The following is a 23,755-nucleotide window of genomic DNA, read 5'->3' on the forward strand; positions in this document are numbered from 1 at the left end:
TATTTGGTCCACTGAGAAGTGGTTTATAGAAAATGTAAACAGCGATGTACAAAAATATTAGTACTGGCTGTAAACTACTGTGCAAGGTTTAGACACAGAGACAAGGAAGAGGAGGACTAGTTCTGATCTATTCCACATAATTTTCCTGCAGGGAAAAAGGCACATTATACTCCTCATTGAAGTGCATGGCAGCACTTTGCACAGCATGGGCCATATTCCACAAAGTGCACTGGGGGCACAACAGGTGTGTGAGCCCACCTTGTGCTTCCCCAGGGCATTTTGATGTACATAAGGGGCCATAGTCACTTGTGCATTCCCTTCTGTAATACTGATAGCACTGGTGCACATATAGTGTCAGCCTTATTACGAGAGGGCATTGGCTCATTAGCATAGGGGCCTTCCCACATGCAAAAAAGGGATCTCTTTGCCTCTGCACTGTGCTGTAGTATGGATGTGGGCACAAACGCAAAGAAGCCATCAGGAGGTGCACTGGCAGTGCGCCACTAAAAGGTAAAGCACTGTCAGTACACCCATTAAGGGCAGCCCTCTTGATGGGACAGAGGAAGTCCCGTGGAACACTCAGACATCCCTCTGACAGTGTATGCAGTAACTCACTGAAACCCCCTGCAGGGGATCTCTGTCCCCTCTCTAAAGTGCAGGCGAGTGGCACCTGCACAGTGGAAAAATCAGAGCTTCCACTCCATAATTCACTGAATGTGCTGCCTCCAGGGCAGGCCCGAGTTCAGGGCTGCCCTAAAGACAGCGCACTCATTGTAATTAGGAGCACTGTTATTGTTTGCAACCGGCACATCTGTTTAAAGGTGCACCATTGTGCAAACATGAACTGTGCACCTGATACATAATATGGGCCCAAATCAATACCGTGTTTTCTTGACTTCTTGAAAGAATTCATCATCCTAGACTTACACCTGAACAACACAACTAAGAAAAACATGTTAATAGGTAACTTTAATCTCTAGATTGATTGACCTGACTCTAAACCATCATCAGAATTCATTAAAAGCCTTATAGAAAACATAGGCACTCTAGGATTCAACAAAATTGTTTTAAACATCAGGGCACAGTCAGAATACATTGAAACCATAAACCTCTTTATGCAACCACAGGTATGTTTGGCTCATTTACTAATCACCATCTTCCTCTAAAACATGCTCCACTGACCCATACATACCACATTGCAGGACAGAATCTACGTCCACTCTGAGCACGTGCTAATTTGTAAGGAATAATTGATAGCGAATAAAAGCTGGTCAGAATTGACGCACAAAATACATCTGACCCTAGGTCATGCTGACAAGCGCACACTACAGAATTATTAATGTCTCAAATTAGGAAATGTAAAATTGGCCTGGAATTCTCCAACAAGTCTACTGGATTAATAGCAAAACTGAAACAAGAATGCCGTAACTTGGATCTTTAACTGTATGCATCTCGATCTGACGAATAGAAGACACACTGCAGCAAAACACGAAAATAGCTTAAAAATCCAAAAACGTGTAAAACTCGTACATTGCCAAAGGCAGGAAACCAAACAAAAATAAATCTTCTAAATAAATTAGGGAGTTAGAATTAGAACCACCCCCTCCCACCTCCGCCCTTGCTTCACAGCAGCACTGCAAGCACCTTCTGTCATTATTGAGTCAATCTCACTCAAACTCCATGGGCCAGCTGTATCAAAGCTTTTTGCATTCGCAAACAGTGCGAATTGCAAAATTCCACTGTTTGTGAATGCAAAAATGCATTTCAGAATGTATGAAAGGCATTCGCAGTGCAATTTCAAGGAATCGCTAAAATAGTGATTCCCTGAAATTGCGACTCCATTTAGGGAATCGCAAATTGCAATTCCCTAAATAGGTAATAGCAAATAAGGAACCCCTATTTGCGATTACCAGTGCACATGTATCATCCATTTCCTAAATGCAAATTTGGCATTTAGGAAATGTAATTACCACAAATTGAAGTTTGGTGGTAAGTATGTGCAGTTTTTAAAAATGCATCAAAAATGCATTTTTGTAAATGACATGTAGCGCACACTTTCCCCTAAGGCATGTGTACCCTTTACATGTCCATTAATATTTTTTTGGGGTGCATCCAAGGGGACCTTAGGCCCCCAGTACCTGGGATTTGCATTACCTAATTTGTGAATTCCTAACAGGAATTTGCAAATTTGGAAATAGAAAAACATTAGCACCTACAGGCCCCATTCCCTAATTGCGGTTCGCTAATAGCGATTGCAATTTTTAAGAAATTGCTATTACTGAATCGCAATTTTCATACATCCCATTTTACATTTCTCAAATTGCGATTTCTTAAAATTTGCTAATTAAAAAAATGCAATCTGGGAGCTTGATACATCTGGCCCTAAACCTTTTCACAACACCATACAGCCCTAAGACTTCCATTCATTCTGCTTGCTGATGTGACTAAAGCATGTGTTCACCTTACCCCCAAAGATGAAGCTTCTAATTAGGAGGTACAAACATGTCCTGCAATTTGCTTGAAACAATTCTTACCTTTGCTCACTGCTGATATACAAGATTGGTAAAGGCATTCCTCTTCAATGGAACAATCCCCATATGTAGGAAGTTGGCTCTGTATATACTATCTCAAAGTGAGAGAAAGTGCCCACAGAGTCCAAGGGTTCCCCTTAGAGGATGATAGTGGCAAAATTAGATAATACTAATGCTCTATTTTGTGGTAGTGTGGTCGAGCAGTAGGCTTATCAGAGGGTAGTGTTAAGCATTTGTTGTACACACAGGCAATAAATGAGGAACACACACTCAAAGACAACTCCAGGCCAGTAGTTCTTATATAGAAAAGTATATTTTCTTAATTTATTTTAGAACCACAAGATTTAAGATTTGAGGTAAGTACATGAAATGCAAGGTACTTCACACAGGTAAGTATAGAACTTTGATTCAAAGAAGTAATACACACAGTTTTAGTTAGAATGGTAATAAGCTATTTTAAAAGTGGACACACTGCAAAAATCAACAGTTCCTTGGGGAGGTAAGTTTGGTTAAGTTTCTCAGGTAAGTAAAGCACTTACATAGTCAGTCTACTGGGCATAGGCAGCCCACCGTTGGGGGTTCTAGGCAACCCCAAAGTCACCGCACCAGCAACACAGGGCCAGTCAGGTGCAGAGGTCAAAGGAGGGTCCAAAACACATAGGCGCCTATGGAGAACAGGGGAGAAGACAAGGGGGGTTTTGTAGAGCACTCGGGGGGACACAAACAGGCACACAAAACACACCCTCAGTGGCACAGGGGCAGCCGGGTGCAGTGTGCAAAGTAGGCGTTGGGTTTGCTATTGAAAGCAATGGAGGGACCCAGGGGTCACGTAGGCGATGCAGGCAGGGCACAGGGGGGCTTCTCGGGCCAGCCACTGACTGGGCTAGGAAGAAGGCCGCCTGCTGGTCACTCCTGCACTGGGAGGTGGTTCCTCTTGGTCCTGGGGGCTGCGGGTGCAGAGCTTGGTCCAGTCGTCTGGTTTGCTGTTACCAGGCAGTCGCGGTCAGGGGGAGCCTCTGGATCCTCTCTGCAGGCATTGCTGTAGGAGTGTAGGGGGGTCGACTCAGGTTACCCACATCATCGTAGTCGCCTGGGAGTTCTCTCTGCGGTGTTAGATCTCTGGAGCTTGAGCCGGGAGCGTCGGGTGCAGAGTGAGAAGTCTCATGCTTCCGGCGGGAAGAGAGAGTTCTTTGGAAGTTGCTGAAAAGTTGCAAAGTTGTTGCTGTTTTTGAACAGTGCCGCTGTTCTCAGGAGTTTCTTGGTCCTTCGGTTTCAGGACAGTCTTCTGAGTCCTCAGAGGTCGCTGGTCCCTGTCGGATGCGTTGCTGTGCAGGTTCTTTGAGTCTGGAGACAGGCCGGTAGGGCTGGGGCCAAGTCAGTTGTCATCTCCGTTGTCTCTGCTGGGATTTTTGGTCAGCAGTCCTTCTTATTGTTGTAGGTTGCAGGAATCTGATTTCCTGGGTTCAGGGTCGCCACTAAATACTACATTTAGGGTGTGTTTAGGTCAGGGGACAGTAGCCAATGGATACTGTCCTGGGGGTGGTTACACCCTATTTGTGCCTCCTCCCTGAAGGGAGGGGGCACATCCCTATTTCTATCTCAAGATGGAGGATTTCTAAAGGCAGGAGTCACCTCAGCTCAGGGCACCTTAGGGGCTGTCCTGACTGGTGGGTGGCTCCTCCTTGTTTTCCTCATATCTCCTCCAGCCTTGCTGCCAAACGTGGGGGCAGTGGCCGCAGGGGCAGGCATCTCCACTAGCTGGGATGCCCTGGGGTGCTGTAACAAAAGGCATGAGCCTTTGAGGCTCACCGCCAGGTGTTATAGTTCCTGCAGGGGGAGGTGAGAAGCACCTCCATCCAGTACAGGCTTTGTTCCTGGCCACAGAGTGACAAATGCACTCACCCCATGTGGCCAGAAACTCGTCTGGTTGTGGCAGGCTGGCAGAAACTGGTATTCAGGGGGCATCTCTAAGATGCCCTCTGGGTGTATTCTACAATAAATCGCACACTGGCATCATTGTGCATTGTGCATTTATTGTGCTGAGAAGTTTGATACCAAACTTCCCAGATTTCAGAGTAGCCATTATGGAACTGTGGAGTTTGTATTTGACAGACTCCCAGACTATATACTCTTTATGGCTACCCTGCACTTACAATGTCTAAGGTTTTGCTTAGACACTGTAGGGGCATAGTGCTCATGCACTTATGCCCTCACCTGTGGTATAGTGCACCCTGCCTTAGGGCTGTAAGGCCTGCTAGAGGGGTGACTTACCAATGCCACAGGCAGTGAGAGGTGGGCATGGTACCCTGAGTGGAGTGCCATGTTGACTTAGTCATTTTTTCCCCACCAGCACACACAAGCTGTGAGGCAGTGTGCATGTGCTGAGTGAGGGGTCTACAGGGTGGCATAAGACATGCTGCACCCCTTAGAGACCTTCCCTGGCAACAAGGCCCTTGGTACCAGGGGTACCATTTACAAGGGACTTATCTGTGTGCCAGGGCTGTGCCAATTGTGGGAACAAAGGTACAGTTTAGGGAAAGAACACTGGTGCTGGGGCCCGGTTAGCAGGGTCCCAGCACACTTTCAATCATAACTGGCATCAACAAAAGGCAAAAGGTCAGGGGGTGACCATGCCAAGGAAGGCATTTCCTTACACCATATAATTTTTACAGTCTCCTGAAAGAACACATGATGCATCCCACAAGATGAAGGGAGTTGCTGAGTTATCTTAGCAAAAACCTCTTGAAAGAGATGAATAACCTACTGCAAGAACACACTGGGCAAAACCACCTCTTCTACAACCTCGAATCATGCAACAAGACTTTCCTAGGAGCAGACATTGTTCTTGGATCATTAGGGAATATTTCCTTACCACCCTCGGCAAACAGGTAAAGGAAAGCCACCCTTGTGCACTGCGATCTTTCCACAGCATATGAAATCACAAGAATAGACAAAGATATCCTGTACAGCCCTGCAGTGGGCTCACTCTTTGCTCTTGTGCTCACACATAATTGCACAACCTAAAGCTCCCCTCTACTCTTGGGTGAAATGCAGGTAGATCTTGTACTCAGAGAGACAATGGGAACATTGACGCATGCAGTCTAGGGAGATTTCATTAAATTGGAGACACAGAGCGATACACTATAAATTTCTCCAATTGGTATGCCACACACCTATGAGTCTCTGCGCCCAAATACTACATGTGTGCATTAAAATTCTACAGAGGCTAATTTCCTCCATCTAGTGTGGTCCTGTCCAAGGTTTGGCTCATATTGGGCATAAGTATTTTAAGACCTCTCTAACATGATAGAAATGTTATAGAATTAAACCCATGATAGGCCTTCTGAGTTGTGTATTGGAAATGCAAAGGCCCGTTTGTAAATTCACTGCCATAGCCATTTTGTTGGCCGAGCACAGACTAGCTCTTAGATTGGTAAGAGCCCCTCCCCTTCCTCTTCCCTCAGTACTGTAGTGTCTTGCATGATTTAGAATGGATCCTTTCTGGCTCCCTGAGGACTCTGTATCTGTGTGAAGGAATAGCTAGAATAGAATGTAATGAAAGCTTGGTGTAGAATGTTGGAGTTCACAGGTACATGCGAGGAATAAGGACGTGTGATTTACAGCTCTATGTGTGGCCTAATCATTCAGCAGGTACCAGGCTGGGGAGGATTCGACAACTGGGGACGAGATAGGGGATAATTAACCTGAAGAAGTAAGTGCTCCCCTGGAGAGTTTGCTGTGGTCCAAGCAAACTGCTTGTGCATGCCACATGTGCCTTCGTCGAAGTGCAGTCGGCATTTGGCGTATGCCAAAGCACAACTCCAACCAGTATGAATCATGTGAATGGGAAAAGAGCTTCACGGAAAAGTGGATCCATCGTTGGTCAAGAAGTCATGACCAAGATCATACGAAAAAGTGCTGCACTGCCACGAAAAATAAAGTTATTTATGAACGTTAACCCTGAAAGTGAATACAACCAGGCTTACAAAGTATGGTTTAAGACAATCTTAAGTTGCCATATATTACTGCAATTAATAGTGCTGGCTGACAGAAAAAGCAAAAAAGAAGCATACTGCTATTACTCTTACCTACGTCTTGATAAGTGGAGCATTAAGACCTCAGCCCCGGGGGGTGCAATACCTGAAGTGGCATACATTATTGCAATTGTCTGACTTTGCACTTGTATTTTTAGTAAGGGGTGCTGAGTTATGTGATATGTCCAACTAGCAGGTCACTTGGGGTTGTCTGGTGAGATTTTGAGGAGTGAACAATCCCTCAGGTTTGCAATGATCATGCTGTTGAGTATTTGTTTGAGACAGGTGCATAGATAAAATGCTCATAGGGGAAGGTGGCTCTCCCTGATAATAAAGGTTATTTGTAAATGGATTATGCTAATGGTTGTTTGCTAAAGATCTTTTTAATCGACATGGTTTCAATCAAAATAGGTTCTAGTTTTGGGGAGCAAATTATGAAGATTCCTAACTGTGAGTTATCATCTCACTCCAGTCCCCAGGCATGTTCAACCCCACCACACCCCTCTTCAGCTTGGTGCAGATGGGTGAGGCAATAGATGTTCCCCAGGAGATCTTTCCTAAACTGAACTAGCCATTTCCACCTCATTGATCCTGATCACCACCAGGTGACACTACACCACTTTTTACAATGTCACAGAATAATCCTCTATATTTTTGTGGTTCTTCTTAGGACCAAACTCCAGGAAGGTGAGAACAAAAGCCAGTGTTGCTGTGGTGTAGGTAACCAAAAACACTGTCAGACTGAGACAGAAAATAGACCCAGGTACAGAAATAAAAGTGGCAACCCATTAGTGAATTAGATAGCTAAAAACTACCCCATTTTTGCAAAGCGGGCCGTTTAGAACTTGTAAAGCGATGCAGTATAACTGTTTTGCATGGTATGGAAGACTGAATTAATTTGAGCTGGCTTCAGGCAACGTTTGTTTTAATATTAGGGAAATCAAAAGTAAAAGCCTGCACACCATACCATAAAACTGTACCACAAACAGCCAAAAGACGGTGCATACACTGACCTGTCAGACCAGCCCATTCAGGCTTTGTCTGATTGCCCTATAGGCCAGTCGGAACCTGACCAGAAATAGCTGATTTCAATGTACATTAAGTATTAATTTCTAAACATAATGTCCTATCAAGTTACATTTTTAAGGGAATGTTATTGCAATATTATAAGTCAACAAGATCATCCTTCTAACAAAGTTTGCTTGTAGATGTCTTTGGTTCCATACTGATAAACTTTAACTCACTCCCCTCTCCCGAAGGATGCTGGACACAGCCTTTATTCATGCCAGGCACAGAGTATCCCAGTCCACAGTATAAGACCTTTGGCCATGCTCAGTAATTCTGGTTACATCTGTGCACTGTAGTCTGTGGGAGAGCAGTTTGATCTTCATCCTCGCAGGGAGCCCTGACCCCATGTCCCCTATATTGTTTTTTTTTTTTGTTCCTTTCCATTGTCCAGTGCCTCGATAGCTGTTCTTAGCACTCTAAAGGGCATACATTTACAAGCCCCTTGTGCCTCCTTGTACTGCCCTAGCATAATTGATTTTTACAGTAAGGAGGCTCCCAACGTGCACCATATTAACAAAGTGGTGCAATACATGCATTGTGCCACCTTGTAACCCCTTGCACCACATCATACCTGCGCCAGGTATAATGTATACAAGGGGAGCATTCCCAAGAAGGGAGGCCCAAAAAAATGATGCTGTGAAATTTACAAGCTTTCACTGCATCATTTTCTCTGTCATTTTTAACGCCTGCTCAGGGCAGGCGTTAAATTGACGCTCCCATAGTAACCTATGGGCCTCCATGTGGTTTGCTGGACTAGTGCCATTATTTATGGTGCTAGTTCAGCAAAGCGCCAGATTAGCATCATAAGTGGTGACGCTATTGTGCAAATGTGCACCATCGTGCACTGTGTAGTAAATACAGCGCTATCATGGTGACGTTAGGGGGCGCAGGGTGACGCCAGAAAGTTGTGCATCAGAGCTGATGTGCCACTTTCTTGTAAATATGCCTTTAAGTATTGAATGATTTTGAAAAATGTGTATATTGGCTGATGAATCAGGTAGAAAATGTCAAACAGGGTCATGAATTCTGTGTTATAAAGGTGTTCTTCTCTGGGAATATAAGACATTTTTTATCCCTCTAGACTATACCATGTTCACACTGGGGCTGGGATATTACCACATATTGCTCCAGTTATTTTTTTTTCAGACTGGGATTCTTGAAGCAGGAGAGTGAATTTCAAACCACCACTGGCACCCAGTAAATTAACCGTGTGAACCAGTTCAGGAACCCCCCTTCCTTACTCTCGAGTACATTTGTGGTAAAAGAGGCATTTTATCAGGCCTGAGTAGAATTTCAATTACACTGGAGTAATCGGAGTAAATTTGGTAATTCCACACTACTCTTTAACGTGGAATTTCAGATAATTACAAGATTACTCCTATTTGCATAATTTGGGGAAAAAATCCTAATGCGAGAACACATTTAGCGAGCTCAAACGCGAGTGGGCACTTATGCTCGCTAATTGTGTTCTCCTGCATTTAGCACTAAAATGCATCCTCGTGTCCATTTCAAATGCAAGGGTGCATTTTACAAAGAGAAAATAGTACTAAATGCCAGGAGTAAATTGGGGAAAAATCCTACTCCAAGAGCACATTTAACAAGCGACTGCTTGTGCTCACTAATCGTGTTCTGCTGCATCTACCTCTATTTCTTAGAGCAAAAATGCATCCTCATGTCCATTTTGGACTCGATGGGGCATTTTTGTGCTAAGTAATAGCGCTATACTCAGAATTACTCTTCTCATGTAATTCTGCGTAAACTCGTGGAATTCTTAGGTAATTCTGCATGATAACTATGCAATGAATTACGCGAGTTAAGCCCATCCCTACATTTTCCATGATTCTTGGATGTGCCCAGTTTTGTGTATCCCCATTATTGCCCACCAGCAAATTTGTAGTCGCAATAAGGTTTGTAAACTAGCAGTGCTGGTGTTGGAGGATGAAACGATTGATGGGCACAATGTTTCAGATTCGAGGTTGGGTGTAAGTTTTGCCTAGTGAATCAGTTTAAAAACACAACAATCAATCTAACGTCCAAACATGCTTTTGTCAATATTGTAAAAATCGCTGGTTCTACAAACACCACACAGAGAAGGGATCCACAGTTGGCCATTGCCTTCTAGTTCCTTTGAGCCATTTGTACTGTCGAAAGTTGAATGATTAAAAAATCGGGACACTCAAATAAATGCTTCCTGACAAAGCTGCACAACACTTCAGAGGGCAAATAATTTAGCAGATATAGGGCCTGATTACAACTTTGGAGGAGGGTGTTAATCCATCCCAAATGTGACGGATATCCTGCCCACCGTATTACGAGTTCCATAGGATATAATGGACTCATAATACAGTGGGTGGTATATCCGTCACATTTGGGATGGATTAACACCCTCCTCCAAAGTTGTAATCAGGCCCATAATGTTTTGACTAAATGACTTACTTGTCTTTGTAATTGCAAATTAGACATAACAGCAGTTGTTATCACCGTTGACAACTCATGTATGTGCCTCATTTACGGGAAGGTATGTAACAACAACCCCCCACCCCCAGTTTACTGCTCATAACATGCTATATGATGACACCGATCACATAAAAAACTGGAGTGATGTTTTCACATACCATGTCACAAATCACACCACCGCTGATATACTGTCATCATCAATGACATTACTGAAAGTGTGCAACATCCCTAAGGCACAAAATCTGCAGCACTCACATTTTGGTCGTACCCATCGGCTGTTGAAACAGGCACTGGCCATGCACAACCAGGATGGTTGCACCCAGAAGCCCTTAAGCAGCGACCTCTGGGAACAGGCTTTGCATTCTACACCCCTACCTCTAAAGGTGCTGGACTTAGATCCGGCACTCTGCACCTCTACTCCGAACTACCACTGAACATTATTTTTTATTTTATTTTTGGCGTTTTATTAAACTCAAACTTGACACAAGAACAGCACTTTACATGCTTTACATGGGCACCAGATTACATTACACAAGTTGATATTTTGTTATTTTTTAGGCATTGGGATATTAAATGATTTGCCCGGATTCACAGGATGCAGAGCCAATGCTGGCACTCAAACATGACTTCCAAGTTCCAAAGTTGGCAGCTCTGGCCATTAGGCCACATTTCCTGTCCTAGACATGGCTTTCAAACATATTCAGTGGTCTCTGCACGCATATTCTTGCCTTCGGCCAGTTTCTGCAAGAAGGCCCATTGAATAAGAGCTTCTGGTTCTGTCCACTGAGTGGTAGGTTTAAACTATACATTCAAGTCTAATGTTCTACAGCTCCTGTCATTATACTCATCATTTACCTATTTACAGTACATTCTGTGCAGTGGGACTGGCTTTTAGGCAGAGCCTACGTTGAGTGTCCAGTGACCATATTAGCTTCTCTTATATGTTTTTTGCTGCAAGTATATTTTCTCTTGTAAGTACACACCTAAAAGCGAAACATACCTGACCTCACAGTTTTAACCATGCAGTGTCTATACCATGCAACATTTACCTCACTTGCATTTACAACTCATGCATTTTTGGTGCTTTTTTAAAATGTGTGTGTGTGTATTTAGGACAAGGTAAGGGTATTGGGTGGAAAGGGTGCTTCTAGGCTTTAGGGGTGGATAAGGGTATTCAGTTGTAAGGGTATTTTAGAGTTTAGGGGTGGGTAAGGGTATAGGGTTGTAAGGGTATTTTAAGGGTTTGGAGTGGGTAAAGGTACTGGGTTGTAAGAGTGTTTTCAGTATTTGGGGGTAAGGTATGGATGAACATTTTATTTTTAGGGTTTAGGGGAAGGTAAGGTTATTGGGTGGTAGGGATATTTTAGGATTTTGGGGTGGGTTGGGGCATAGTGCGGTAAGTGTAATTAATAAAGGGAGAGTTGGAGGGATTACCCCAATAAAAATGAAATTTATTTATTTAAACATGTGGTGGGTTTGTGGGGTCTCCCCCAAAAGCTATTTAATGTGTGTGTATATCTATATGTATATGTATATCTATATCTATATATCAATGTTTGCTATCGCTTAAGCAATGTTTTACTGATTCATTAGGTTTAGAACTTTTTTTTTAATTAGTGATCCTCAGCATTTGACCTTATACTTCAAAAATGTCATTTTCCCTTCTAAGAATAGAACCAAAACGTCCCTTTAATAATGTTTATGTGTTTTTAGGTTTCGAACTTTTTATGATTGGTGACTCTCAGCATTTGACATTTTACTTCAAAATATGACAAAGCTTAACTTCGGCCCACTTCTTTAGTTCCACCATATCAAGTCATGTAATCTTATGCAGGAACCTTCTCAACAACAAAAGACTGCAGGTGCTCGATGGCCCTCGGCAGGGGAAAGAAGAAAAGAGAGTGACAAAACCTCGAAGTAATAAAGAGAAATCATATCATCAGATTTTCATACGTTCCACTTCCCTCCCCCCGCAGGAGCACCTGCTCCAACTTGTAAATACTAGCACTCTAATCATATATCTAACCCTACCCATAACATTAACCATAACTTCACCCCTGAAATGCTACCTGCATGAATTGCACTCAAGGTCACGCCCTGTCCCCAGCATCCTTTGTTACTGGCACATATTATCAACCTGCACTAGGAATTACTAGGGGCGCAGGACATGGCCAAATGCAAACCCCTGCCCCTCGCAGGCTCCTCTGCAGGTCTCTAGGAAGGCACATGGTACTCAGGAGGTGAACACACTGTATGCAGGGCACGGCCAAAGGCAAAACCCTGCCCCTCGCAGGCTCCTCTGCATGGCCCTAGGAAGGCACTGAAAGACACTGTGTGCAGGACATGGCCAAAGGCAAGAAAGACACTGTGTGCAGGACATGGCCAAAGGCAAAGCCCCTCGCAGGCTCCTCTGCATGGCCCTAGGAAGGCACTGAAAGACACTGTGTGCAGGACATGGCCAAAGGCAAAACCCTGCCCCTCGCAGGCTCCTCTGCAAGACCCTAGGAAGGCACTGAAAGACACTGTGTGCAGGACATGGCCAAAGGCAAAGCCCCTCGCAGGCTCCTCTGCAAGGCCCTAGGAAGGCACTGAAAGACACTGTGTGCAGGGCTTGGCCAAAGGCAAAACCCCTCGCAGGCTCCTCTGCATGGCCCTAGGAAGGCACTGAAAGACACTGTGTGCTGGACATGGCCAAAGGCAAGAAAGACATTGTGTGCAGGACATGGCCAAAGGCAAAGCCCCTCGCAGGCTCCTCTGCAGGGCCCTAAGAAGGCACATGGGACTCAGGGGGTGAAGACACTGTGTGCAGGACATGGCCAAAGGTAAGAAAGACACTGTGTGCAGGACATGGCCAAAGGCAAAACCCTGCCCCTCGCAGGCTCCTCTGCATGGCCCTAGGAAGGCACTGAAAGACACTGTGTGCAGGACATGGCCAAAGGCAAAGCCCCTCGCAGGCTCCTCTGCAAGGCCCTAGGAAGGCACTGAAAGACACTGTGTGCAGGACATGGCCAAAGGCAAGAAAGACACTGTGTGCAGGACAGGGCCAAAGGCAAAGCCCCTCGCAGGCTCCTCTGCAGGGCCCTAAGAAGGCACATGGGACTCAGGGGGTGAACACACTGTATGCAGGACATGGCCAAAGGCAAACTCCTGCCCCTCGCAGGCTCCCCTGCATGGCCCTAAGAAGGCACATGGGACTCAGGGGGTGAAGACACTGTGTGCAGGACATGGCCAAAGGCAAGAAAGACACTGTGTGCAGGACATGGCCAAAGGCAAGAAAGACACTGTGTGCAGGACATGGCCAAAGGCAAAGCCCCTCGCAGGCTCCTCTGCAGGGCCCTAAAAAGGCACATGGGACTCAGGGGGTGAACACACTGTACGCAGGGCACGGCCAAATTCCGCGACTACGCAGCGCTCACTATTAGTGTTTGTACTATAATGAGGAATGTTTGTAATCAGAGTAATGAAGATTACTAGAGTGTAATCAAGAAGGTGATACAAAATATCTTGGGCTAACCTTGGCATGTTGGACATGACTGCAGGCAGGCCACTGTGCCAGGGTTTTGCTGGATCGGTCCATATCCGCGCGGGATTAACAGCAAAAGGGAGTTAGTTAAGTATCTTTTGCCAATAGTCCAGTCTGAGTCTTGCTGCTACAGTTCCTAATTGGTTACCAAGTCCAAGCTCGGTTTGTTAAATGTACATTTTCTACAGAGATAAGCAGTTAGGTATTTCCCAATTTGCAGCCGACTAGTCCCGTGTACGTAGGAAAATGTGACTAGAATTAACTGCTGAAAGGAGATAGCCAAATATTGCTTACCAATAGTCTAGACAGAGTCCTGGGGCTACAGTTTTCTAACTGGTTACCAACTCCAATCTGAGTCAGATAAAATCCCTTTTTCTAGATAGCCCCGTAATTAGGTATCTCATAATTTACAGACACTGTTTTTGTGCAGGCGGCAAATGTCAATAGATAATGACTAGGAGAAACTACATATTATTTTCAGGGGGTGGTAAAGTGGCGTGCAACTGTCGACGTTTTAATACAACTTCTCTGTTTAAACAATGTAAAAAGAAGTCACAATGTGACAATACCTTAAAAAAATAGGGCCCCGTTTTGGCTGAACGATTTGGTATTACCAGTTACAACATTTTAGTTGAGAAGAACTGTTGAATGCATATTACTGTAACATCTATAGCTTTAGCAGGGGTGTAGCTTCGTTTTTTTTCGGGGTGCTGACCCCTCCTAATAAATGTATTTTGTGATAAATAGTTGGGTGTAAATGCAGTGTCTGTTGGTTTCACCGGGAATTTTTACCCACAGACAAAGACGCACACACACTCTTTCTCTCTCTGTTTGGAAAGACTTCAAAAGTGTTGGTTATTTCACAAAATAATGAGCTTTCTCTCACTTAGTACCCTACCAATCCGCACTATGTGCCAGCGCGGTTGCAGGAAATCTGAAGCTCACATCTCCTTAAACTTACTGATCAAGCTATGCCTCCGAATTTTAATCTTGGCATTTAAATGTTGAAGTGAGAGTCTAGCTAATTGTCCAGTTACTAATACCCACTACACCCAATATACAAACGAGGCATAGGTGCGAGCACATTATTCGAGGGGCATTCGCCCTTTTTCATTGTGCCATGCCACAGGCTACTGAAGGAAGCCAGTCGGCCTGGCACACGTTTTTATAAGCAGCACCACTGAAATTGTGCAGCAGGGGAGGACCAAATTATGTGTCAACATTGACTAAATTATGCAGCAACAAACTGCAAATTATGTGGTGTAATATGCCACATTTTGAGATATTATTTCTTCATTATTTTGTCAATTTTACACATGCTAACTCTACCTGGGCAAGCTTTTATCTCAATAGTACCAGTTTAACACCGAAATACAGCAACCAGCAACAGAAGGGCCTTTCACTTAGTGGTAATATGTGTTGTCACATTTATAGTAACTTTTGATCTGTTTGAACCAGAAACATTTTTTGGGTGAAAATCTGCCAATTATGCATCATATTATGGATTATGTGGCAAATCCATAATTATGTGGAAAACGCTGCAGGTGGAAAATTGCATAATTCCAGTGAACCTGTTTTTAATGGACCCAGATAGTTCCTGTTGGGGGCATGAAGTAACCCCTAAAGGCCAAATGGATTTTCACCTCTCTTCAAAGAGTCGTAGCTTAAACCACCAACCTGTAAGGGTGTGCAGTGTGCTCTGGGGGTGGGCATACACCTGGGCTACTAGAACTATGTGGCAGGGGAGCACCAAATTATGTGGCAGGCTTGACTAAATTATGCAGCATGCAAAGGCAAATTATGCAGCATAATGAGGCACATTTTTTGATAGTATCTCTTCATTCGTTTGTCAATGGTACACATGCTAATATTGTCTGGGCAAAGATTTCACATCATAAGAACCAGTTTAACAAGCAAATACAGAAATAACCAACTGAAATATAGCTAGTTAACCTTTCCAAAGGGCCTTCCACTGCACACAAACACATATCGGCATGTTTTAAAAAACTTTTGATCAGTTTGAGCTAGAAACAATTTTTGTTAAAGAATCCAGCAAACTCATAATTATGCGGAAAAATCCCCGGCCGCAGTATCGGATAATTCCAGTGGCCCTGGCATACAATACTCTATTAAGTGTCGTTACTGTACCACAGCATCTCACTCTGATGAGCAGTGGAACAACGGCAATTAATAGTTCTGGACACACCACACATCAGCATCGGGTGCCACTCATTTTACTAAGTCGCATTTGTTTTCTCATTCCATTACTGCCAATGTAGCATCAAGGCCATATCGCCTTCATAAAGCGGACAATCATATATGCTCTGCCTCAGGGAGACACTCTCTTAACCCAGATGAGGCTCTGCTCCTGTCTCATTTATACTTTATGACTGAATGATTTTGAAAACGTAAATTGAAGATTCAGCTTTAAGAAATACAACAGCGAGTTAAACAGGGATTGCAAAGCCAGATGCTTTGAACGTACACACTTTTTTCTGCTCACCTTTTCTTCCACGGTCTGTGTCGCTCCTTCGCCAACTATGGACTCTCGCGACTGTAACTCCAGTAAAGTCCGGAACAGGTTGTCAGACGTCACTGTTAGGAATTCGATCTCCGCATTGGGGTGCAGGCCGTAATGTGTTGGGCTCTCCGGCGGCAACATCTCATCAATGTACTTGTGGTAGCCTTGGTAATCAAGGTTTGATGGGATCACGAACCCGGGAGCTAGGGCGAGCTTGCGATCAAACTGCAAAGAACACACAGACTGTGGAAACTGTCTGTATCCCAAGGAGGGTGTCTTTACAACATCAAAACCTTGACAGTAGTTCTTTTTTGCAAAGCATGCAAGGGAAAAATGACAACCACACAGATTTTGCGGAAGATAAAAATAATTCAAATGAAAACGTTTTGAGCAATAGGAATGATGATCACAGTCACAGATTGTTTTTTCTTAGCACATTCGTATCCTTTTCTCCTCGTGTTTTTTGTGTCATTTCAGTTTAATTCCTTTGTTAAATCTCTCGGTACAGACGTTTCCCCAATATACATAACGTAAACAAATTTTAAGCTTTTCTGTTAGAAACCATTGTTTTTTTACTATGTGGATTGACAATTTTAAATATGCCAACGTTGCAAAAGTCATCATACGCAGAGTTTAATATTGCATGAGCAATAAAATTAAGGGTTCGCGGTATGTTGAAGGCCTAAACAACTAAAGGAACCTATTAACTTGAACGGGTTGCTATTAGCCATTGCATGTGTATAAAATTATATACGTACGCTCAGTTTAAGAACACTGTTACTCTCATCACCTCCGATTGTGCTATCAAAAACCATCAGGGGTGAGGAGGAGCAGGGCCGGCCTTAGCGCTGGTGGCCCCCTGTGTGACACCGCCCCCTGGCACCCACACCCCAAGGACCACCTCCCCCAAGGAGTGACAGATTGCCTCACTAAAACCTTTTAACAGTGCTCCTCTAAACTCCGAGCATTAATCACCAGAGTTATCTTGACATTTTTATTATTGCCTGAAAATTGCTGGAGCCAAGGAACGCTGCAGCAAGTGCTATTAAAATCATAATATACTTGCAAACAGGGCGCCAGCACCCGAAGTCAGCATCCGGTGCGTTGGCACCGGTCGCACCGCCCTAGAGTCGGCCCTGCGGAGGAGGTATATGGGCAGTGAATTTCAGTACATTCATACATTTCCCATTTTGTATTTTGATTTTGATCCACTTAGGTGTAACTGGAAGTGTGATAAATACAATTAGCCACTCCCATAGGACTCGGAGGCCGCCATAGGGGCCTCACCCCAACACCGGTCATACACCAACCGACAAGACATTTTTGTTTGTTGGAAGAAGTATTTATTTTCAAATATACTTTTATAAACATTCATAAACGCAATTTATGGAAGTCATCGATGGGTCTGCCTGTCCCTGGGTCGCCGCGCACGAAGTAAGAAGGCCAAGCCTTCTCGGGGGGGGCTTTTGTGCCCCCCCACCAGTGCGCGGCGGCCCAAACCGGTCCAGCGCTGCCCCGACCACCGACGCTCTCCCAGCGTCGAACTTCCACCCGCGCGTCTCGCGAGACGCGCGAGCGGAAGCCCATGGCCAGCCTGCGCACAACTAGTGCGAGGCTCGGCACCAGCGTCCCCGATCCCTAAGGGGCCGCGCTCCCCCCATGTTGGGGGGGCGCTCTTCCATTAGAAGGAGAGAAGCAAGGAAACATAGCTCAGACATTTACAATGATGCCGTTTCTTTTGTCACACATACAGACAGCTATACCCCACCTCACACAAGACACAGCAATAACATATGGATATACAGATACAGACAGTGCCGGATTACCAAATAGGCAGCGACGGCTCCTCCGCTAAGGTGGAGGAGCACCGCCCCCACCTTCCCCACCAGCAGCAGTTACAAAACTTTGAAAATAAAACAATAGTTTTATTTTTAAAGTGGTGGGGCCATGGAGGATGACAGGGACGGAGGTGGAGTGGTGTCCACCCCCCTCAGTGCGCATTTGTGTTTAGCCGGCCATCTCAGGAAGGCCAAACATGCATGTGCACTGAGCTCTTTCTAACTCGGCACTGTGTTGCCGGGTTGGAGACAGCAGGCACAGGCTTCCAGTCTACCTGGGAGCACAAAGGCAGGGTGCTCAGGCCAATCCTGACACTGCTGTCATTCTGCCAGTGGCATGAGAGCAGCATTAGGACTGGCCACAGCGCAGGCTGGGAGCCGGTGCCTTCAGTGCAGCCTGAAGACTGGCAATGAGGCGAGAAATCAGGTATGTTTTTTTTTTTTTTGTTTGTTGATTTTGTTGTCGCCCCCACTTCCTGGCCACGGGCCACGCGCCACCCTGCCACTTTACTGTGCGCGTGCCGTGACTGCAAATAGGCAACTTAGGCACCGGCCTATGGGCCTCACTTCTTTTAGGGGACCTGCAACATCAACATCGGATCAAAATAATATTAATTTGATCTTGAAGGAAAATTACAATCAAGCTTTCTTAAAATCTTTCCAAAAGATAGAAAAAAATGCATCAACTGAAAGAAACAAAAACTTTACATTCAAGACTCTATAGAGAAAATACTGTATTAATGTAATGTACCATTAACAACTTAAAGTACATAAACCATAGACATCAGATTCACATAACAGTTTGTCTCTTAAAAGCTCATCTTCTGTCAGCTGCCAGTTTGTAAAAGAAATTGGTGCACACTTCATAAGTGTAATGTTTGGGTTTGTGTAATAAAATTGGTTTGTTAAAATTGTTGGTTAGTAAAATTAAAAATATATTAGGAGATAATTTGGTACCAGGACCCTGAAATTTTGACTGCCAAAGGGCCTCCACAGAGTTTAATCTGGCACTGGATATAGAAAGACGATTTCAGACGACCCACTTCATCTACTGTGGTTCTTCTGGCTTTAGGTGCAATTCATCGGCGCTGGTATTAGGCAGAGGCATTTCGCAGTTGTAAACACATTTAAATAAATGGTTCTTATACTGTTACTGTATTCTCCCAGACGCACTGACTCTGTTCTGCACATGTCTGCTCCTCCTGCACTCCCTGTTCATCCGTTCCTCCCTGCCCTCTCCATCCTGCACCACATTTATTTAAAATTATTTTCCCCATAAGCCTGGAAACTACACCGTGCTTAGGCTGCATGCTGTTGTTTTTGTGCACTAGGCACATTTTAATTTTGTATTTTTACTTTACCTTTCTAACGGGCTGTCAACCGTATCAGGCTGATCCTAACAATGCATACATGTGCATGCGTTGTGATGCATATGTGCACGGGCGTCATAAAGCATGTGCATGTACTTTGTGATGTATGCACACCACATGTTCACGAACTGGCTATTCTGGAACAGTTTTTCTTGCAATCCAAAAATGGCCTCCGTTTGCATGCGTGTGTATGCATACATGCACAAGACATTGTGTTTGCAGTGGCACTCAGTATGCATGCATCATGATGTAGGAGTGCCAATGCAAAGAAGAAAACAACTTGTGCCGTAAGATAAGTATAACTTCTGTGCTTGCCATGCAGTGCTAATTACCACACAAATTATGGCACTAATGACATCTTTGATTACATCATTGATAATATCAATGTAATATTTGCAGTAACATTTTTGATGAAAAAACTGTGCATGGAGGGGCGCAAGTTATAGCTACCATAGGGCACAAGTTATAGTTACTTGAGATAACTCTAACTATAACAGGTGAATTTCTATGGTTTTGTATGTTTAAAAGGTGAGCCTAACTATAATGTCTCTGTAACCTTTGGTTTTTTAAGTGAATTTTTAAGTTTAAAAAAAAATATATTTCCTAACTATAACATCCCTGTAACCTTTGTTTTTTTCAGTGAATTTCTATGTTTTTTTAATCGTAAAGTAATTTTCATTACTATTTGTTAATCTAACCACCATTGCATAAGGCCTTTGACCGTGTGTGGCAGCAGTTGGCCGCAGGGCCTGGCATATATGGCAAGGCCCTGCAGCTAACCCCTATAATCACCCAACTCTATGCTGTGCAAGGCCTTCGGCTGTGCACAGTAGGGGTTGGCTGCAGGGCTGTGCTTGCGTCCAGGCCGTGAGGCCAACCCCTATAATCTCCCAAACCCTTTGGCGGTGCGCAGCAGGGGTTGGCTGCAGGGCTTGACTGCAGTCAATCCCTATAAGCATCAAAATGAGGGCCAAGTGTGGCCTTTGGCCATGGGCAGAGGAGGGGGGCCAGGCCCTGCCTGCAAACCCCAATAACCACCCATAGAGAAATTGTGAGAAAGAGAGAGAGAGAGAGAGAGAGAGATAGAGAGAGAGAGATAGAGAGAGAGAAAGAGAGAGAGAGGTTTTTCAGGCTTTGATGAATGATATATTTAGAATGAGATATTTTAAGACAAATTGAAAAAAATACATTTGGCAAGTAAGCTTAGTGAGATCACCATTCGGTATGTAAGGTAAATATTTGAAGTTAAAAAAAGTGTAATATGGCAATGACCACAGTCACACCTAGTCAAGAACCCACAACCTTCAGTGTGACAGTGTGCAGCGTAACAGATGAAAACTCTGCTTTTCACCAATGAGAGCTGTTTGACAGCTTCCACTGGCAGAAAGCAGACTTTGTTTGCTTTGGCTTGGTGGGGTCCGCCAGCTCCCACCAAGCAAAATCAAACGGCAATGTCCTGCGGTGGACACCCCGGGACATAGCAGTAGCTGGCCCTGTGGAGTGGCGGTGGCAGTCCCCAGGGCCATTATTGGCTCCTCAAGGGGTGTCGCACGGTCCCCCTCCAATGTGTATTGCCCCAGGGAGGTGGTGGTCCCAGGTGCCGGGGGTCCACAACGGAACCCCCTCATTGTTTTATTTATGTCCTGACAAGGTGATGATCCCCGGGCTGCAGGGGCTGTGCTGCCCCGCACATAACTGATTGCTTGTCCCAAAGAGGTGGCAGTATCCAGTACTGCGGGGGGCTGTGTAGCCACAGGCATACATAATTAGTTTAGCCTCCAGGAGGTGGCAAGGTAGCGGTCCTTGAGGTTGCGGGGGGGTGCGGCCCCGCGGCCTATAATTTCATATTGGCCCTTGGGATGTGGGGGTCCCCGGGCTGTGGGAGGGAACTGTAGAATCCCCGCATACATAACTAGTTCAGCCCCTTGGAGGTGGCAGTGCCCAGGTCTCAGGGGGCCCACAGGACTCACTCTACTACAATAATCACATTTTGCTCCAGGGAGGTGGTTGTCCCTGGGCATGAAGGGGGCACGCGGGCCCCCGGTATAGTATGAAAAAAAAGCCCCAGGGAGGTTGCGGTCCCCATGGCAGGAATAAGCCTAGGAGGGGGGTCCTGTGCACCCCTTCCTTATTTTAAACATCCCCCTGGGACCTGGCCCATCTGGGGGCTTTAATCTAACAAGCCCGGCGCGACTGTGCTTGTTTTCTTTTTTTAATGTTGCTGTATATTTTAAGTGTTTTTTTAAAACTCAGGTGGGGTCCCAATGGGACCCCCAACACCAGAACTAAAAGGTCAGGGTGTCCCTACCCTATCCCCTTTTCTTTTTATTACACTTTTTTTTGGGAGTCCCAGAATGGCTGCCAACACTTCCTGGCTCTGCAGCTCCATGCACGAGCTCTTATTATTTCCGAAGTTGTCGGGGAGGATAAAGAATAAAGAAGAATAAAGATGTGTAAGACCAAGCTCTGGTCGTGGCGTGTTCATTTACGAGTACCCAGGCAGGAGAGGACGCTATAGTCATTGCTATGCTATGGTAATTTGGTAAGCACAAATGTAACCCCAAATATTTTTTAGCTTCCTTGGTAAGCGACATTTAAACCACCTAAAGAGAGTTATGCCTTTAATTCCAACTATTTAGTTTAATTGTTTTATATTGTGCTGTTTTTTTGCACACTCAATTCAACTTCATCAATATTACTTTTCAAGCTATGATTCCTTACCCTGAGCTGCCACAGCAGATGCCTTTTCTCCTTCTGTGACCGGGCCTCTCACTTTGTGCTTCAAGTACCCAGTGGCTTTCCTTCCACATTTCTGAATATATATTTACTTTTGCTATAGTTATTTGGTAAGCGTGAATGGAACTCCACAATAGGTTTAACTGTCTTGATCAGCACCACCTAAACCAGCCATAAAAATTATTTATGGCTTTATTATTCGCTATGAAGTTCAATTCCATGATGGTCTTTTATGCAGAGTAACTTTAAGTTGACCACTGTTGTTTTTCACTTTGCTTACTCTGGGAAATTGCCAAAGGGATATTTGGATTTGCAAACTGGGTTAAAAATGATGGACTGGAATGGGACCTAAGTGAATGCCAGTGCTGAATGTAATCTATCATTCTTCTCATCAATTTGTGTTAGTTGAAGCAGGCCCTTGTATAATGAGTATGCCCAGACATGGGTCTTGTGCACATTTTGTCATAGCACTCAGATGCCTCATTGAAGAAGCCGAAGTAGGCCGAAACCAGTGTGGGGTTGCTAATGTCCCCACCTGGAGGGGACCTGGCGCAGCAGTTTGGGCTGGAATGTTCCTCAAAGATCAGGACCAAGAGTGAATTGCACATGGCTGGTCTTTGTTTAGGTTGCACAGTGAGTGAAAAATGATGAACTGGAATGCAGCCGAGAGACAGGCAGGGTGTGAAATTAATTAAAGCATTCCATCCATTACATAGTAGTTTATAGTCAAGTTAAAACTGGCATTGGCAAAATCAATAGGTCAGGCTTTAATGCACAAATATATGCAAACAGCATTTCCGCATGCTGACTTTGCATGTCATTGTTACATGCATTAGCACTAAAGGAGACCTACTGGCTTTGCCGATTCTTGGTCTTGTGAAAAAAAACTTCTTTCTAATGTTTAAATTTGCTTTCTCACAGGTTTGTCATGCTTATATGTGCTTTTGCTAAGCGTTTCAATGTTTGTTAGCTTGTCAAAGAATCCCTTCTCCTGCCAGCTGTTCGTGTTACTTTCAGTGTATTGAACTGGTCTCAGATCAGTGATCTCTTCAATTATCTGGTCGGCAGGGCGCTTCCCAACAATAGGCTGAGGTGAAAAGATGAGAGAGGAGTCGAGCCGGGCAGGCATAGTCTACGAATTCATCTTCTTGATGAGCCAGTTTTTAATCCGCAAACGAAGCAAAAATACCAGGCCACAGTTTCAAATATGAATGAAGACATTATGGTATAGATAGTGATGAAGGGATAACAAGTCCGGTCTGTATGGCCACTTCTGAGAATAGCAAATTAAACTACTGCTCAGGGCTTTAAAGGAAATTGGCAAAATATGGGGGAAGACAGCATGTGCCACAAAATAAGTGAATCAGAAGGCAACCAGTTCCTTAAAAAACATTCATGATTTTAAATTCTCAAGAGTCACAAACTTTTCCAAATGTATATTAGGTGCTTGGTTTCAAATCCACTGAGCTAATTCATCTGCATTCTCTCCTGGTCGGGTGATAATAGTGTGTAAGAAGAGTCCTCAAAATATGCTCCATGGCACCAAATATGCAGAACTGAGACAACATTTGGGAGATGAGTCTCTGGGAAGTTTATATTAGAAAGATCTGTGTGTAAATGTGTCTCTGTAACCCAAGAATGTATGTTATAATAATATTTATATGGCGGAAGGGCAGA

General features: G+C 44.4%; 1 protein-coding gene across 1 annotated transcript in view; it reads right to left on the reverse strand.

The window, feature by feature from the left end:
* Positions 1–23,755, reverse strand: part of LOC138283610 (dynein axonemal heavy chain 11-like) — a 2,790,563-nt gene that overhangs the window by 202,533 nt on the left and 2,564,275 nt on the right. Inside the window, exon 82 of the mRNA XM_069221547.1 lies at positions 16,117–16,359. Coding sequence (XP_069077648.1) covers positions 16,117–16,359 — 243 coding nt within the window. The remainder of the gene's footprint in view (positions 1–16,116; positions 16,360–23,755) is intronic.

This window comes from Pleurodeles waltl, chromosome 3_1 (genome assembly GCF_031143425.1).
Source record: "Pleurodeles waltl isolate 20211129_DDA chromosome 3_1, aPleWal1.hap1.20221129, whole genome shotgun sequence".
Classification (NCBI taxonomy): Eukaryota; Metazoa; Chordata; class Amphibia; order Caudata; family Salamandridae; genus Pleurodeles; species Pleurodeles waltl.